Source organism: Penicillium digitatum, chromosome 4, assembly GCF_016767815.1.
Source record: "Penicillium digitatum chromosome 4, complete sequence".
Classification (NCBI taxonomy): domain Eukaryota; kingdom Fungi; phylum Ascomycota; class Eurotiomycetes; order Eurotiales; family Aspergillaceae; genus Penicillium; species Penicillium digitatum.
The window spans coordinates 1,800,341-1,817,074 of NC_089387.1; the positions used below are offsets into that span (position 1 = coordinate 1,800,341).

General features: G+C 49.5%; 5 protein-coding genes across 5 annotated transcripts; 1 reads left to right on the forward strand and 4 right to left on the reverse strand.

Annotated features, from left to right (window-relative positions):
* Positions 1-850: 850 nt before the first annotated feature.
* Pdw03_0603 (Maltase) lies at positions 851-2,584 on the reverse strand (the record flags this gene model as incomplete). The annotated part of the gene is made up of 1 exon (XM_066099661.1): positions 851-2,584. The coding sequence occupies one exon, from the start codon at positions 2,582-2,584 to the stop codon at positions 851-853; it is 1,734 nt and encodes a 577-aa protein (XP_065957388.1).
* A 2,292-nt stretch (positions 2,585-4,876) lies between these two features.
* On the reverse strand, positions 4,877-8,683 carry Pdw03_0604 (DNA-directed RNA polymerase; the record flags this gene model as incomplete). Its single annotated transcript, XM_066099662.1, has 2 exons — positions 4,877-5,685; positions 5,743-8,683. The coding sequence occupies 2 exons, from the start codon at positions 8,681-8,683 to the stop codon at positions 4,877-4,879; spliced, it is 3,750 nt and encodes a 1,249-aa protein (XP_065957389.1).
* Positions 8,684-9,652: 969 nt separating this feature from the next.
* Pdw03_0605 (Small GTPase superfamily, ARF/SAR type) lies at positions 9,653-10,530 on the forward strand (the record flags this gene model as incomplete). The annotated part of the gene is made up of 6 exons (XM_014680378.1): positions 9,653-9,702; positions 9,785-9,857; positions 9,912-9,931; positions 10,000-10,062; positions 10,114-10,185; positions 10,257-10,530. 6 exons carry the CDS (start codon positions 9,653-9,655, stop codon positions 10,528-10,530), a joined length of 552 nt encoding a protein of 183 aa, XP_014535864.1.
* An 831-nt stretch (positions 10,531-11,361) lies between these two features.
* Pdw03_0606 (Actin-related protein 4) lies at positions 11,362-12,947 on the reverse strand (the record flags this gene model as incomplete). Its single annotated transcript, XM_014680379.1, has 3 exons — positions 11,362-12,238; positions 12,303-12,798; positions 12,905-12,947. The coding sequence occupies 3 exons, from the start codon at positions 12,945-12,947 to the stop codon at positions 11,362-11,364; spliced, it is 1,416 nt and encodes a 471-aa protein (XP_014535865.1).
* A 1,022-nt stretch (positions 12,948-13,969) lies between these two features.
* On the reverse strand, positions 13,970-15,062 carry Pdw03_0607 (Hepatocellular carcinoma-associated antigen 59; the record flags this gene model as incomplete). The annotated part of the gene is made up of 3 exons (XM_066099663.1): positions 13,970-14,208; positions 14,270-14,652; positions 14,713-15,062. 3 exons carry the CDS (start codon positions 15,060-15,062, stop codon positions 13,970-13,972), a joined length of 972 nt encoding a protein of 323 aa, XP_065957390.1.
* Positions 15,063-16,734: the final 1,672 nt, after the last annotated feature.

A 16,734-nucleotide genomic window follows, 5' to 3' on the forward strand; every position in this document is an offset into this window, starting at 1 on the left:
CGAACTGGTCGACTTCCTTAGATTGCCCTCTTCAATATTGCACAATTTCCTAAATTTACTAATGCATAGTTGTGTATGCCAGCCAGATCAGAGGCTAAGTGGTGTTCGAGGGCCCTGCTATCTGCTAAATTGAGAGTTGGGAGCCCTATCGTTCAGCGACCAAATTTCTTCGAGTCTGTATAAAACTCTGCATTATCTACTACGTTATTCTTGAGTTAAACATCCGGGTGGAGGCGGGCGAATCCCACAAGTAGAGACTGTTGTAGGAATCAATCTCTCCACAGATCTCCACTTGGTGAGATCCCCAGACCCACTCGTGTACCGACTACCCTACCTAGGTACTTTTGGAGACAGTCGAATTTCCTCAAAAATCGGGATAATCAATAGCATATGGCCCGGCTCGGCCCAAGGACTCAGAACGAGCTCCAGGAAATCAAGCACTCACAGTACAAGCGTTGGCGTCGGGCTCGCTCGGCCGTGCTAAGACGTGCGTTGACGGTTTTGTCGCTGATGCGCAGCATCTGGATCATGCTGATTGCTTCACGGAGGTGGAAGAAGCCCAGGTCGTAGTAACCGAGACTCTCTCGTTGTTGGGATGAGAGATGAACATGTCCAACTTACCTATGTAGGCCTAAGATGTACATATGAAACGCTTGACAAGGCTGAGGTGTGAATCCGGGACGATCCGGTGTGGAACTGGCGCGGCTTTAAGATCAGGTATGTCCCGAGGTCATAGAGTTTACATAGAAGATTGGATATAAGATCGGAATCGAATTGTTCGAGAAGGATATTTGATTCTAGTTTAACCCAATTTAAGTGTGCCCTATCACACCGGCATGAGATCCCAGCTCTAAACCAAAAACACTCTTCCCTCAAACGCCTCCAAGTCCTCCTTGTGCCCATCTACATTGCTAGCCAACAATTTCCAATCTTCGCTCCTCACAGAATCTGGCCTTTCGAACTTTTGTGTTGTATTCGAGAAGTTGAGAACCACCAAAATAGTCTGGCTGTGGGCTGTCTTGGTATAGGTGAAGACATTCTGATTTGGCTCATCGATGATCTCAAACTCTCCAAAGACCAGAAGATCTGCATACTCCTTGCGCAGCACCTTCATTTGTTTCCAGAAGGAGAGAACAGAAGAGGGATCCTTCTCCTGGAATTCCACATTGATCATGGGATAATTGTCATTCGGGCGCATCCACGGCTTTGCTGAGGCCGGCGAAAAGCCCGCGTTGACCTCCGCACTCCACTGCATCGGAAGTCGGGAGTGATCTCTCGCCAAATGCTGTAGCGAGTCCATGGCCGCGCTCAACGCGGTTGGGTCGTCGCCAGACAATTTGCTTGTCATTCGATAGTAGTTGGTGCTATCGATGTCTTTGTAATCGTCAATCGTCCACTCCCGGGGCGCATTAACCATTCCAATCTCCTGGCCCTGGTAGATAAACTGCGTGCCGGAAAGGGTGCCTTGCATCATGGCAAGCATCTTAGCAGACCGAACTCTCAACTCCGGTGTCTTGTCGGAGCCGAAACGACTCACGGAGCGGCCCTGGTCGTGGTTTTCCATGAATACTGTGGTCCATGCATCGGTGCCCTTGATGATATCTTGTGTACTCTGCACGGCAGTTTTCAGTTCTCGTAGGTTCCAGCCCGGCAAAGTGGTCAGAAACTTATAGTCCTTGCCATGGCCGAGGTTCACGAGATCGAATTGGAAGACCATGCTCAGCTGCTTCTCTGCCGCTGAAACATAGCGCAGAACACCCTCCACGGTATGTGTGTTTGGTAGTTCACCTACAGTCACTGCATCATACTTGGAAAGCACCTCGTTCATCTCGCGCATGTACTCGTGAATACGAGGACCGTTGCAGAACAGCGAGAAAGCCGGTTGGGTGTCGGATTTTGGATCAAGGATTGGAGCATTGGGATACTCAGGGTGCTTGCTGTACATGTTGACCGTATCAACACGGAAACCATCCACACCCTTCTTCAGCCAGAATTCCATTGCCTCCTCGTAAACTGCCTGGCGAGTCTCGGCATTCTCCCAATTTGCATCGGGCTGTTCAACACAGAACAGATGGAGATAATATTCTTCTGTTGCCTCGTCCCACTTCCACGCACTGCCTCCAAATATACTGCGCCAGTTGTTTGGCGGTTGGCGACTCCCATTGCTGTCGTATTTTGCGGGCTTCCAGATGTACCAGTCGCGCTTGGTGTTTACCTTTGAAGAGCGGGACTCTTTGAACCATTTATGTTGGTCCGAGGTGTGATTCACCACCAAGTCTAAAATTATTCGAAGTCCTCGCTTGTGGCAGGCATCGATGAGGGTCTCCATATCCTGGACAGTGCCGTATGGGCCATACACGCTTTGGTAGTCGGCAACATCGTAGCCCATGTCAATCTGCGGGCTGTCGTACATGGGACACAGCCAAATCACATCTACACCAAGGCTTATGATGTAATCGAGCGACAAGATAATGCCCTGGATGTCACCAATACCATCGCCATTGGAATCTTTGAAGCTCGCGGGGTAGATTTGGTAGATGATGGAATTTTTCCACCACTTTTCGCTCACGATAGCAGGAGACATGATGAATATAAGGAAGTTTGAATCCAATCAAAGGTACTAGAAGAGAAAAAAAAAAACCAAGTCCAAAATCCGAGAAACCGAGGAAGCAATATATTATATACGGCTACACCGTTGGGGTTTAGATGATCGTTGCGCTATGTACCTCTCCATAGCTCGATGGAGTCCAGGCTCCTCCGATACCCTTGTAGGGAGGGCAAGTGATCTCTCACTGACTCATTGTCGGGCCAACAGTCATGATCGGTGAGGACTTGCACCACTCATTTATCTGCGGCCTTTTTGGTTAGAGTCAGGGGTTGTTTCAGCATAGCAGGGATTTCCACTTCCCACTGAATCGCACGATCCGGAGAGAATCCCGATCTGTCCAACTATCTAATCATGTGAAATACCGAGGGTGCTTTATGCCGATTCGTCTCTCTTCCGGGCCTAACTGATCTCCGTCAAGTTCAATCGACCGATGGTGAGAGGGGTAAACATGTCGGGCCGACATCTCACCAATCAGCCCGCGCTTTCCAGCTGACTCTAGCCGATTCGGGAAACCCAACAGCCCTAAAGTGGCCAACACGATGCACGGCCAGAGGACATAGCAAACCCGAAAAAGATACAGAGCACTAGCTGGACCCTGATCCCGACCTGGACCAGCATTAAGTCAATTCTGACTCTCCCAGAAAATCGGAGGATGGTGGGCTGGCTCAAGCTCACTCAGTGCAGATCAACCCTGGCAAGTCTCCCCTTGCCACTCTTCCTACTCGTTGAATAAACTAAAAAAAGGATTGGACTCAACGGATGAGTGGCCCAATTGAACGCCGGTCCTGTCATCGCTCATTATGGACTACCATCAACGACCATCGGCACAATTTTGTACAAAAATTTCCGACGACGCCCGCATGAAATACCAATCTTCGATCTAGTTCAGTTCACAACATGGCAGAACCTGGAATCATCGTCAGAGCCTCCATTGGCACTGACCAGTGTGTAGACCGCATTCCCCTTGGGATCCAGTGAGTGTGGCCGGTGCGGATCTTCATCGGAGTGTGCCTCGTACCCAGGAACCCGCGGTGGCTTGTGCAGAAGGGCAGGCGCGAAGACATCATCAAGTGTTTGAAGCAGCTCACGCGCGCGGAGACCAAAATTACAGCGCGGAGGAAATTGTTTCCATAGTTGTGTATACGAATACCATAAAGTAGCAGACCGAGGCTGGTGCTTCGGAAATGGATCGCTTTGAGGGGACTGACCTGCGACGCACGGAGATCGCGTGCTGTGTATGGGCAGTGCAGATTCTGTGTGGCAGTTGTCGAATGGAATACCGTTTTCTACCAGCGTGCTGGGCTGGCTGACTCGCAGTCGTTCACGATTTCGCTGGCGCAATATGGGATTGAAGTTGTTGGTATGTTTAGCTCGTAGCGTTTTTTTTTTTTTGGACTTGCTTCGGTCGTCTCACGCTATACGTGGGCGGTTCAACGATCTTGGCTGTTATCATATTGGTGATTGGGTTCATGTAGACCGCGCCGGTGATTACCTCGCTCTCGTGGGCCACGGGATCTGTGTTGTGTTGCTCGTGTATGATTCGACTATCGGGCCAGTTTGTATCTCGCTGTTTTCAGATATGCCTTCGTCTTGACTCCGCACTAAGATGGTTGTGCTGACGAGAACTATGTATACGTGCTCGATCTGGTGATTGGCATGATTACTCCTTATATGCTGAATGTGGGTGTGTGAGACTGAAGGGCCAAGTCAGGATCCTTTGGGGACGGACTGTGCGTTCTCCATCTTTTTTGGTCGTTCTTCAAACTTCCTGAGCCCAAAGACCGCTCTTATGCTGAGTTGAATGTTTTACTTTAGAACAAGGTACGCACAAGGGTTCCCGTCTGGGCACACCGGTTCAGAGTGAGCTCGAAGGGGAGTAAGGCTCGGTTTCAGGCGAATATCTGAGATTCGAAATCTGGAGGAAGTGTTGAGAGTATAGCGAGACTGATATGTACCAAAACATTTTATCAGTGAAATGATTATTCCTCTTGTTTATATGAGATCCTGAGATAGTTGAACGCCTTGGTAGAGAGGATTGATTGTAGCTGGAAGTAGCTTAAGCTTATACACAAACCTCGATTTCTTTCTTGAACACTTGTGATTTTGTTAGGAAATGCAGTTCAGACACCAAAGAATATTTGCAAAAAAAAATTGAAATAGAACAAGAAGCAGATGAGCATAATCATTAAACCAGGTATACGCCACCTATGACATTGAAACATTGAAACGAATTTTTTTTTTCAAGATCCCCAGTCAGAGACCAGTATATCAGTTCTCCACCAGGAACTTCATCCTGATACCCATGGCCGCCAACTCAACATCCAAGTACCGTAGGACACCAGGCACAGCAACGATCGTAACATTGTCACCACCAACGTAGCGGTGTCCATCGCCATCTTCCCAGACTTCAGCGCGGGAGTCATCAAAGGTAGCCTCGCGGGCACAGCGACGGCAACGCACAACACCATTGACACCACCCAAAGCACCAATAGCAGAACCAGCATGAGCATTAGTGCTCTGCTGATTAGGAGCAGCCTTGGCAGCAGCCGCGGCTGCACCGGGGTTAATAGCGGTGCGAGAGCGGGAGGAGCCAGAAACAGCAACCTGAGTGGATAAGAATGAACCACAGCTGCGACAAATCCAAGTGTGCTGGGCGTCGGAGCAGTTCATGAGACGATCCTGCAGCAAGAAAGCCGCACCGTGAGCAATGAGCGAATCACGCTCCATCTCTCCGACACGAATACCACCACCCTTCGCACGACCCTTCACGGGCTGGCCCGTGAGCGCGTTGACGGGACCAGTGGTACGCACTTGGAACTTGTCGTTCACCATGTGACGCAGACGCTGGTAGTATACCAAACCCATGTAGATGTCGGCGGAGAACTCGCGACCCGTGATACCACTGTACAACGGCTCGTTACCGTAGTAATTGTAGCCGGCTTTGCGGAGCTGCTCGCCGAAGTAGTCGGTTGCGGTGTTTTCTTCGGAGAATTGGAAGGGAGTGGAGTCTTGCGGAAGACCGTGCATGGCACCGGCTTTGCCGGCCATGGACTCAATCATTTGAGCGATTGTCATACCTGGGAATGCGTTAGACGAGTGAGTTTTTTTTGATCTTAGGAGTAACGGGGCCTTACGGGACGGGAAAGCGTGAGGGTTAATAATCAGATCGGGCTGCATGCCGCTCTCAGAGAAGGGCATGTCGACCGCAGGCCAGAGTTGAGACAAGACACCCTTCTGACCGTGACGAGAAGAGAACTTGTCACCAATGACGGGCTTTCGGGGAATGCGGTATTTGATGCTGAGCGATTGAGCAGGCTCGTTGCCAGACTCGGAACCCATGAGACGGATGCTGTCGACGTAACCTTCTTCGGCATCCTTGTATTTCATGTAGTGGGTGACTCCGTCGACGTTGACGTACGAGTCAGACGCGGGATCGAAGCGGACGTTGTGCCAGGCCGCGATCTTGTCACCTTCCTTAACGCGAGCACCTAGGTGCGGCATTCCGTCCTCGTCGATGATGTTGCGCACCTGCTCTTTGACCTCGTCGCCGGGGGCGAATCCAAACAGCTTGGTGACCTCACGCTTGGACTTGGTTCGGCGGGAATCGTTGTCGGCTAAAGTGACGACCTTGGTCTTGTAGACTGTACCGTGGCCGAAGCCACGTTCGTGTGCGGACTTGTTGATAATCATAGCATCGTCCATATCGTATCCGGTGTAGGAGATAATAGCTACAACTGCGTTCATTCCGTTGGGGAAATTGTCCAGACCGTAGGCGTTGTAGAGAGGTGGCCGTACAATTGGCGTTTGACCCGTTTGGATGCGGTACAACTTGTTGTCGGTACGGTGGGCAATCGAGGTGCCTGGTGTACCCATGGTTTGTTTGCTCATTTGACACTGGTACATGTTACGTGGAGATTGGTTGTAGTCGGAGAAGGGGGTCATGTTTGCGACGATAGAGAGGATGTTCGTGGGCGTAAACTCGATGTGGGTCGAAAGACCGGGGATCAGGTCAGACTCCACACAGGCAATTTCCATGAAGGGTTGCTCGAACGGTCCAACATAATCCAGCTTATCCAGCGCGAGGTACTTAACAGGGCGGTACATTCTCGCTGATTGGGAGAACATGTAGACACCTGGGTATTGACCGCCGCTTGAGTTGGGAATATATCCAATTTCCAATTCACGAGGAATGTTGTTTTTGCCTTCGACCTTCCAGTACCGGATGGTATCGGCGATCCTCTGGGCCTGCTTAGGCGAGCAGTAACCAATGATTCGGCCATCTAACTGGACGACCACGCTCTCATCCAGAGCCACGGAAGACTCAGACCGGACACCGAGCTGAACCAGAGTCCGAGGCAGTTGAGATACATCCAGGTTGTCCGTCGAGATGAAACACTTGTGCGCCAAATGGTTGAGCAGACCACAAGGCGATCCATCAGGAGTGTGAACCGGGCAAAGGAAACCCCAACTTTCTGGTAGCAGCTTACGGACGGTGGTAGTCTTCAACTGAGCGAAGAAACTACCTCGGTGAATCATTCGGAAGTGACTGATGAAACGGTAAAAGTTGATCTTCTCTGCAATGACGGTGTAACCGGAGGTTTGTTGCAAATCGAGACCAGTAGGACTGACCAAGTTACCAGTAGAGAGGAAGTACTCAAGTGCATTACCAATGTTCTCGTTTGATCGCTTGACGATCTTGGAAAGGAAGTCTCGCTCAAACGCTTCATCGGTGAACTTTGCGCCGTTGTTGCGGATGGACCAATCTCTAGCAATGGGGCCGAATGAACGGAGCCACTCCTCGATACGTTCCTTCAGAATCATTCCGTAAAGGAAGCCACCAAGCAGAATTTCCTGATTGGAGACGGCATCAGGATTGTCAGGAGCACAGTCTCCTGCAACTGTAGAGTAAAGCTTGCGGATCATGAAAGTAATCAACTTGAATTTGTCCCAGTCTTGAGCCTCAGTGACATTCTCATTTCCAAGATGGGGGAGAACAACCTTGCGGAGGAACTCTGTGCCAACTTCCTCGTCAGGCATGTCAGCAGGGACTCCGAGTACAGGTCGGAAAGCCTTGCCGAGGTGGGACCGGCAATCATACTGGCTGTGCTTCTGGTAGGCATGGTAGGTTCGCAGCAAAAGCTCGACACGATCCGTGACGAAAGTGTTCTTCATGCCCTTGGAGGAAGCACCACCGACAATGGCCTCAAATATTTCGCGGTCGTTGGTCTCGGCAAGTGCCTTGAGGATCATCATCACGGGAATAAGGTATTCATTCTTGCGCCATGAGAAACGGAAGGTGACGTTTCCATCGGAAAGGTAGTGAAGCACGTTGGTCTGCGAAGTCTGATCGGGACGAACCGATCGTATTTGAACACCGAACTTTGTGTAGGTCTGACCACGCTTGACGAAAGAACCACGAATGATGGACATGGGGTAGTTGCGCTTGCCGACGACCAGCATACGAATGAGCTTCTCGTTACCGTTGACGATGTAGAAACCACCTAGTTCCTCCGATTCTTCGTTGTGTCGAACAAGTTCATCGGGAGTAGCCTTTTCAAGGTGACACCGGTTGGTGCGTACCATAATCGGGACATTACCCAGCTCGCGGACAGACTCCATCCAGTCTCCATTGTTGACCTGGTACTCGAGACGAGCACGGAGCTTTCCACGGTACGTCGAATGGCGCTCTCTGCATTCTGAAGGGTAGATTTCACGGTTTCGGGTGGCGTATTTGTTGGCGGGAGGCAGGGTAGGCTTGTCGAGGAAGATTTCACGCACGCGGACGTTTAAGCGATTCCGCTTCGGTGGGCGAATGCCTTCTGCTTGGCGTGCCTTCTTCTGCTCATACGTTTCGAGTTCACCATCTAGGAAGGTCTTGATACCGATATCCTTCAAACCTGCCTCTAGGATCTTGCTGTCGTCGAAGAGAGCATTGAAAGAATCAATATGCGGTCGAATCGACTCGGCCAACGATGGATAAGCTGTGTGATCCGTCGGAGGATTCTTGAACAGGTTCTCCCGTCGTAGAGTGTCGTATTCGACTGACCACTGCGTTTCTGTGGCTGCGGGCGCCATGATGGAGATTCGCAGCTCTCAGAAGCCGGTTGATGCGGTATAGAAAAAAAGAAAGACCAAATGGCACAATAAATGTGACTTTCAATGTAAAGATTAAAGCCCAACTGGATCGGTTCGATTCCTCCGCCCAATGTAATATCAGCCACTAGACCACAGGAATTGAACCGACAATAGCAGCTGCCAAACGAAGACGAGAGGTCTGTTCTGCTTGGGGAAATTTTTCGAGGGTGGAGCCGGAAGCTTATCATCACGTGGTGATATGCATCATGGCCTGAGGTGCCCAAACTGAGGTTCAGTGTGTTCATCCTGTTCATCCTGTTCATGTTGTTGTAGAAACTCTAGTTCAACTGCAACTTATTCTCTTGATCCCCCTAATCCTAAACTCTAGATTGATTTAACTTGCAAGACTAACGGCTAGAATTGTGGAAATCTGCAACTACAACATACGCCACACGGGCTGGATATGCTGCACAACGCTGTCCACCCTCCCTTCAATTTGAGGCCAATGGAGCGTAAGCGCCCTCAGGTCATGTGTGTAGGTAGATTGGTCAATTCTCCCTAGACAGTTGTAGATCCAATGTCCTTTTCTATGAACATCTGCCGGCGGTGATCCCCTTAAAACACCGTTCCTTCTAATGATAGGCCTTTTAAATTATTGCATCTGGGTTGATTTCTTGTTACGGTGTGACGCTCTCATATTTTTCTTCTTCTTTTTGCCTTTCCCTTGCCTTTGATCTCTTTGTCAAATCAAGAAATCAACAACATCAGCCTGTTACGCTGATACAAAATTGACCCCACTCTCTGGCTTTTGTCATCCTAAGCTTTTTCCACACACAAGGCAACTTCTCAGTTCTTAATCTCCCTGGCTGGATTTCTTTTTTGGGGTGTTCTATTTTTACTCTACTGTCTCTTTTCTCCATTCTCTTTTTTTCCTTTTCATTTTCATTTTCACATTCCCTTCTCATCGCCATGGCCGGCATATTTCGTGCTATCTATGACTGGCTTCTGAGGATGTTCTGGTAAGTGGGCCGTTTGATATATGCAGTCCTCGGGAGACCACGGCCCGTCCCCGCTGATGAAGCCGTGCTGAACTCCATGTAGGGCCAGTGAGATGGATGTCACCATGATCGGTCTTCAGAATGCCGGAAAATCTTCTCTGCTGCGCGTGTTGGCGGTAAATCAATCTGATTAGTCCTTATGGGTCCCGGTTGCTGACGGCATGGAGTAGGGTGGAGAGTTCACTGTTGAGTAGGTTGTAAATGATCTCACATCTGAGATCATTCAATCCTAGCCAGTCTCTAATCTCATCCGTGTAGCTCCATCCCAACAATCGGATTCAACACCAAAAAAGTGCAGAAAGGCCATGTGACCCTGAAGTGGTATGTTCTTCCTTTCCGATCAAGCACAGCAGCGCTAACACATCTCCGCAGCTGGGATCTGGGCGGCCAACCTCGATTTCGGCCGATGTGGGAACGGTATTGTCGGGGCGTCAACGCGATCGTGTAAGACTGGCTTATTTCCTCGTTTCACGGGTCCTTTCTCCCTTCCGGAATGCTAACCAAAGTCAACCAAGGTATATTGTGGATGCAGCAGACCGCGCTGCTCTCCCAGTCGCGATGGAGGAACTTCACGACCTAATGGAAAAGCCAACGCTGGATAGCATCCCCCTCCTGGTCCTCGGGAACAAGTCCGATCTTCCAGACAAATTGTCTGTTGATGAGATCATCGAGGCGATGGACCTGAAATCCATCACCCACCGAGAAGTAAGCTGCTATGGTATCAGCGCCAAAGAGGAGACCAATCTTGACGCTGTCCTACACTGGCTCATTGCCCGAGCTAGCCGGTGAGGATACTGTCCCTTGTGAGTCTGCCAACTTTGACCTTTAACCTCGACTCACGATATCCCTTTCATTTCCATTTCTATGCCCTTGACCGTCTCACATTTTGATTGTTTTCATATACTGTAGACTCTAGCGTGTTTGGTCCGCAGCCTCGGATGTAACGATGTTGACGGTATAGTCTTGCTTTTTTTTTCTTGTACTCATGGATTCTCGAATTCACGATGATGATGATGATATATGTCAATGATTATGTGCGCTGCGTTTGATTTCCGTTGTGTTTTTCCTTTTTTTTTTTCCTGGTCGTTTTCCCGAATCAATGTGCACAAGAGTGTTTTGGCAATGCTCATGGGGGAAGAAATTATCAGAAAGTCCACCTGGGCAGGGATGGCCAACATATATAATTGAAACACGGACCACTCCGGCTTTGATGTGTTGGCTGCCAACGCATCGATGCAGAAGAATAAGCATTTCCGCCAATAGACTTCTCACATTGAACACTGGACCTTGTGGACGATTATAGGAAAGCCGGAAAAACAAGTCCATCTCACATAGATCAGATGTCATTGCCATCACTCCCCAGTGCCCCCGCACATATCTTTGCATAGTTGATCTACACTGCTGTGCACCTTCATGTCTTGCATATTATTCTCAGACAAATCAAATCAAGTGGCATTAGTCGTACACGAAATATCAAGATCAGTTTTGTAGGTCCTTCCTTGCAGACAGGCCAGATCCGGAGTTGCTCAAAACCCCCTTTCAAGCGCCCAAGGGTAGCGCAGTAACGCCCATAAACATCAAAAACAAAAACCAAGTGGGGTGAAATGCAACAAAATGGAATCATTTGCAACGCTTCTCCACAATGTTCGGCCCATGCTCCTCATATTCCTTCTTGGATATCCACATTTGGTGGAAAGTTCCCAAACTGGCCAGGATACTTCCTCCGATCCAGGAGCCGAAGCGGCGCTCGGAGGTGTTACCGGGAGCAGTGACCCGCACCCTGGGGCCAGGGAACATCTGCATCAGTTCATGATTCAACCGATCAGTGAAGCCATAGAGCAAGCTGGATCCACCGGTCACAACGACATTAGCCAGCAGGTGGGGGCGGAGGTCGACATCAACACCAGCCAAAGAAGCCCTGACAAGTTCTGGGATAGTCTGAGCCGGTGTTGGGGGAGGGTAAGACGATTCGGGGTCTGGAAGGGCAGCCTTGGCATCAAACAGAGATTCCACCGCACGGAAACGATCGACACCGAAGACTTGGTTGTATCCATCGGGGAACTCGAATGGGCGACCGGGGGTAGTTCGGGCCATTTCTTCGTTGGAGACGCCCGTGGGACTGGGGGCTGAGAGCCTTGTAGGCCCGGGCCAAACCTGGACGACACATTCCTTGAACTCGGACAGTGTGCGCTCCTCAAGCAGAGCACGGTACGACGCGTCGGGTGCCTTGTCGGCGGGGAAGGTCTTGTAATTCGCTTGGGGTGGTTGGCCAGCTTCGACGGCTGACTTCGAGCTGATGAGGTAATGCGGTGTGATTGTGATGGGTTGTGGGGAGTTGGCCTTGAAGATTGCCTTGATCTGCGACGAGATGTAATCACCGCCCAACGGAGAGTGCTGCACGCCCCGTTTCAGAATCATGCCATCGTGGATTGGGGTAACAGAGATATTGGAAGCTCCAATGTCAATAACAAGGGCAGAAGCCTTGCCAGAAGCGAAACTACGCGTGGTATTGGGTCAGCGAATGGTCGAGATGCGACAGTCAATGGGCCTGGGATACATACGCAGCAAGAACACCACTGCGCGCGAGATAAAAGGCCGGGGTATCCCATTTCTCCATTGCAATTTCAATGGTCTTTTCGCGTGCCTTCGCCGGGTTCCATCCAGGCTCTGTCATCAACAGTGGGCTGTCCGACAAAGGCTTCTCCTCTGACTCCACCTCCATTTCGGTAGGGAGCTCATCTGCGGAGACATCGTTTAATCCGTTCTGGAAGGGGTTGCCCGCTTTCGTGCCGGTGAGTCGCGAAATAAATGAGTGCTCCCACACCCTCTCTGCCATATCCCAATCCTCAACGATTCCATCCTTGCCGATCGGGTTGTAGATGGAAAGGCCGGGTCGTGGGGTAACGAATACGTCATCGCCAAATACGAGCTTCTCTTGGCCATCTGCGTTGTATTTTCCATAGCAGGTTGGGATCAGCGACTTCGGAGCATCTTCACCAGCAAAGCCCGCGCGAGTGGTTGAATATCCCGGGTCTAGGACAATAGCTGACACCTCATCTATGGTCACGCGATTATTAGCATCTTGCGCGGTTGATAGCGACCAAGTGTTCTTTGAGATCATAGCAGCAGGCGCAATTGGAATGGTATATCTGGGCTCACATACCTCCACCGTACTCGGCAGCTTGAGGTGGGTTGGAAGGGTTCATCGCGAAAGTTGTGCGGGTATATCTAGGACGGGGGTTGGAACTGTCACAAGTATCATGTGAATAGTTTTGAATTAAGTTGCCTGAAGACAAATCAAGACGTGACCATGCGTATCGGACAGACAATCAGAGGGGCTGGTTGGAGGCAGAAGCAGGGCGGGTCTTTTTGGTGCGGGTTTAGCTTTGGCATTGGAACCCAAACGGGAAGTCCAATCTCAGGCTTAGTCATTCTAACCTTGGACCTCCCAGATGCCTACAACAACAGCTATGATGACTAATCGGACAGGCCTCCCAAGGGTACCTAGGTAGGACATTAAGCACGGCCCTTTAGATGTTCTCACCGTTTTGATAGTCAAGTGATGATGATGTAAAGAGGATTTTAATCAAGGTACCTGCTCCGTGCGAGAAATTGAAGACAAACTGGTGAGTCGGTCGGGTCTACCTATAATCCGAAACGTCTCAAGAAGAGAAGCAAAACGATCTATACTGGTCCAGATGTGGCTGACAGACAAGATGTCAATTCCTTTACCTTTTTTTTCCTCGAATTTGTTCCTTTGCATCTTAGGTCTCTTATCTAAAACATAAATCTGAGACTTGGCCAAATATTATATGAAGGCATTGGTCTACAACAACCTCATGGCATGTCTCCGCATACATCATACAGAAAATTGGTAGCTGGTTAGGCGGCCTTTGTCTTTGAAAGGGTTAGGGTTTTCGTTATAACTACATGTTTATTTGGACTTGAGATAGTTCTGTAAACCTTGTACCCGAGATACTTCGAAGGTTTTTTTTCCTCTTTGATTTTAGCAAGGAGAAGGAACTATAAGGTTGGCCAGAAATCACCGATCACCCACGGTCAATATAGTGTGGTCAGTCTGCGGCACGTCGAAAAGGAGGTGAGAAATAGCATTGGCGCAAAGTCACTATGGTATCGTATGTGTATCGAGTAAAAGCAGATGTTGCAAAGGATTAAGTACAATAAGTCCATACAAGGGAAAGCCAGCCGTGTTGGCTGAGGACAATGATTATTTCTTTCCCGCCTGTGCTTCTTTTTCCCGCATTGCAGCTCTTGCACTGCGACTGCCTCCAAGCTTCGGACCCCGAGGCGCTTCAATATTGGCCACCGGTTTTGTTGCGGGTCGAGTCCGACGCCGAGACTGCATCGCATCCATGAAGTCTCGTCTGAATTGCTCAGCAACTCGGTCATCAGCCGCCTGTTGGTCATCAAGCTGGGTTTCCTCCTCGTGTTCGTCATATATTTCCACTATGACAGCAGTGTTAGCAAAGACAACGACTCTGTGAGATTTCGATTGAGTACAACCCACATTTACTCTCACGTAGTACCTCCTCTACAAGACGATCTCTTGCAATGTCGGCATCTGTCCTCTGTTTCCGATTGCGCCACGACTTGCCGTCTGGGCCAGGACGACCCATCTCTGATGCAGCATAATCCGCCGATGTTGGCAGTTCTCCCTTCTCAGCCATCTGTCGAGTCGCGGCCTCTGTCCGCGCAATGTTTCGCAATGTGGCTTCTTGACCGAGATCGATTTCATGGAGCTTGCCTAGCGATGCAGGTTCGCGTGTCTGATGTCCAGGCAGCGACAGCCCTCCGGAGACTTCCTCTTGGGTTGGTTGTATGGAACCTGAATGATCCACTTTTGATTCAGGTTGGTAGCGCTTAGCCATCTCGGAATCTATGAATGCCATCCTTATCTCGTTAGTCCACATTAAACGAAGGAGACGATCAGCTGTAGGAAAAGATTCGTACATGTGCTTGTCAACATCCACTGTCTGACCGGAATATCCTGTGAAACGTTCATTCATTGCTCGTATTTTCTCATCCTCAGATTCTCCTGCCGCTGGTAATAGTGCTACTTGCTGGCCCTGATTATCTCCTAGTCGTGACTCGGTAGAAAATCCAATGCCGCCCTTTCTAATTGGGCGTGGACGCCGAAGATTACTGCTCCCCGAAGCTTGCGACGCGCCAGGATTGCCATTTTGGTCATCGGCCTCTTCAATGTCTGGGGTCTCATCATCGGGACGTCGTCGCATGAATTTGCGCTTTTTTGCTGGGCGGAAAAGGGACTCGGTTGGCACAACATCTTCTTGCGTGTCCATTGTGATTTGCGACAACGTGAACTTGGGTGGTAGGGGAAAGATAGGCTGGAAATTACCTGCCAAGGTGAGGTCATTCAGCAGTGCAGACTGCAATTCGCTGATTCCCGACCGCTTTTAATTCTGCCTACTTGATCGCATGAAAAAGAAATCATACCTCCCTCCCCTGTTTGATTAAATTGGATCTAAATTCGAATGTCATATAGGGGCATCAATCTGCAATTACCTATAAGCCTGATTTTGTTTTTCGATCAACTCGAGTGAACCACATGACCCTTTCGCTATCATCCAGGCACACATGGAGATGAGGCTGCGATAGTGGAGATATAGTTGGCGATCAAGGCCTACATAATTGTAGCAACTTGCTCTGGTGCACACCAGCGTTTAGCTGACAGAATTTTAGATGCAGGCAATGGTGCAGTCGATGTTTCACCTCGACCCTTGATGTTATCATCTCAGCCAGCGCTTTAATGTGTATCACTATCAAAACCGGAGACGACGTCGAGAAGATGGTTGTCCTGTGAGCCTCAGATCTCAGGATCCACCCAGCCTCGCACACACACCATCGGGCAGTCGATTTCTTACGTCGTTTCCCAGAACGGTCAAGGTCACAGCCCAGGCGTCCACTATCTATTACGTTTGTGTGCATACAACATCGTCGAAGCTTATCGCTGATGGTATTAAAATTCTTTCATGGTAGGTTGACCTTCTGTTAAGAGAGGAGATTTTTGGCGAATTGGTTGTTTCAACCAATCTGTCAGTGTAACGACCACAACATAGGGTTTCTTCACTCTTCAACTTGACCGACAGGAGAATAAACTACAAAACATACACGATCAAAGTTTGCATTAGAGTTTGAACCGAAGTTCTGGCCTTCAAGGATTTTGACTCTCGGTGAGAGGTTGCATTGGTTTCTGTGCTCCAAAATCCACAGATCAGAGTACATTTAAATTGAATTCTAGTCGAATGGCTATGGTATTACCCGGAAATACTATACCAGCTTTCAATCCAGTTGCTCTAAATCTACTACGTAATTCGTATGCAATTGCCTTGGCAGAGGCCATGATCAGGGGCCCGGGATGTTCATGAGCTTTTGACCGTTGCAACTTTAACGATCTCTTCCGCGGAAGGCCCCGAAGCTATTAGCGGGTGGTATTGTTCAGGAGATTGATCTCTGCGGTGAGCAATTAAGCCAAGAGGGTACCTTGGATTGTTGAAATGAAACGAACCCCCGTTGAATTGCCAGGGAGGTCGAACCCCAAGTGTCGGACTACATCACGGGGGCAAGAAACCGGGCCACACACAGAGAAGGCATGTGAATGTGATGCAGCCATTAATCTCTAGGGCCATTTTGAAAATCAAGACGGAGTACTCCGTACAGAAGACAACATACTTGTTATATGAATCCTTCAGAGCCCAGGATTCCCGAGATTAAAGATTCTCAGGCAAATGGTCCTCCGTGGCTAACCGATATAAGTTTTTACCGCTGCAATCGTATGTGATTAAATTCTGTACTATGGCCTGACCAAGGATTTGAAGGGATAGATGTAATCGGAACATACCAGTACATTGCGGGAGAGAAATGCCGAGAACATCCATTTGTTAGGTTCCAAGCTATACGGTGTACGGTGTACGGAGTAACTTGATGCTGGTTCTTTCACTTGGGCCGTTACAA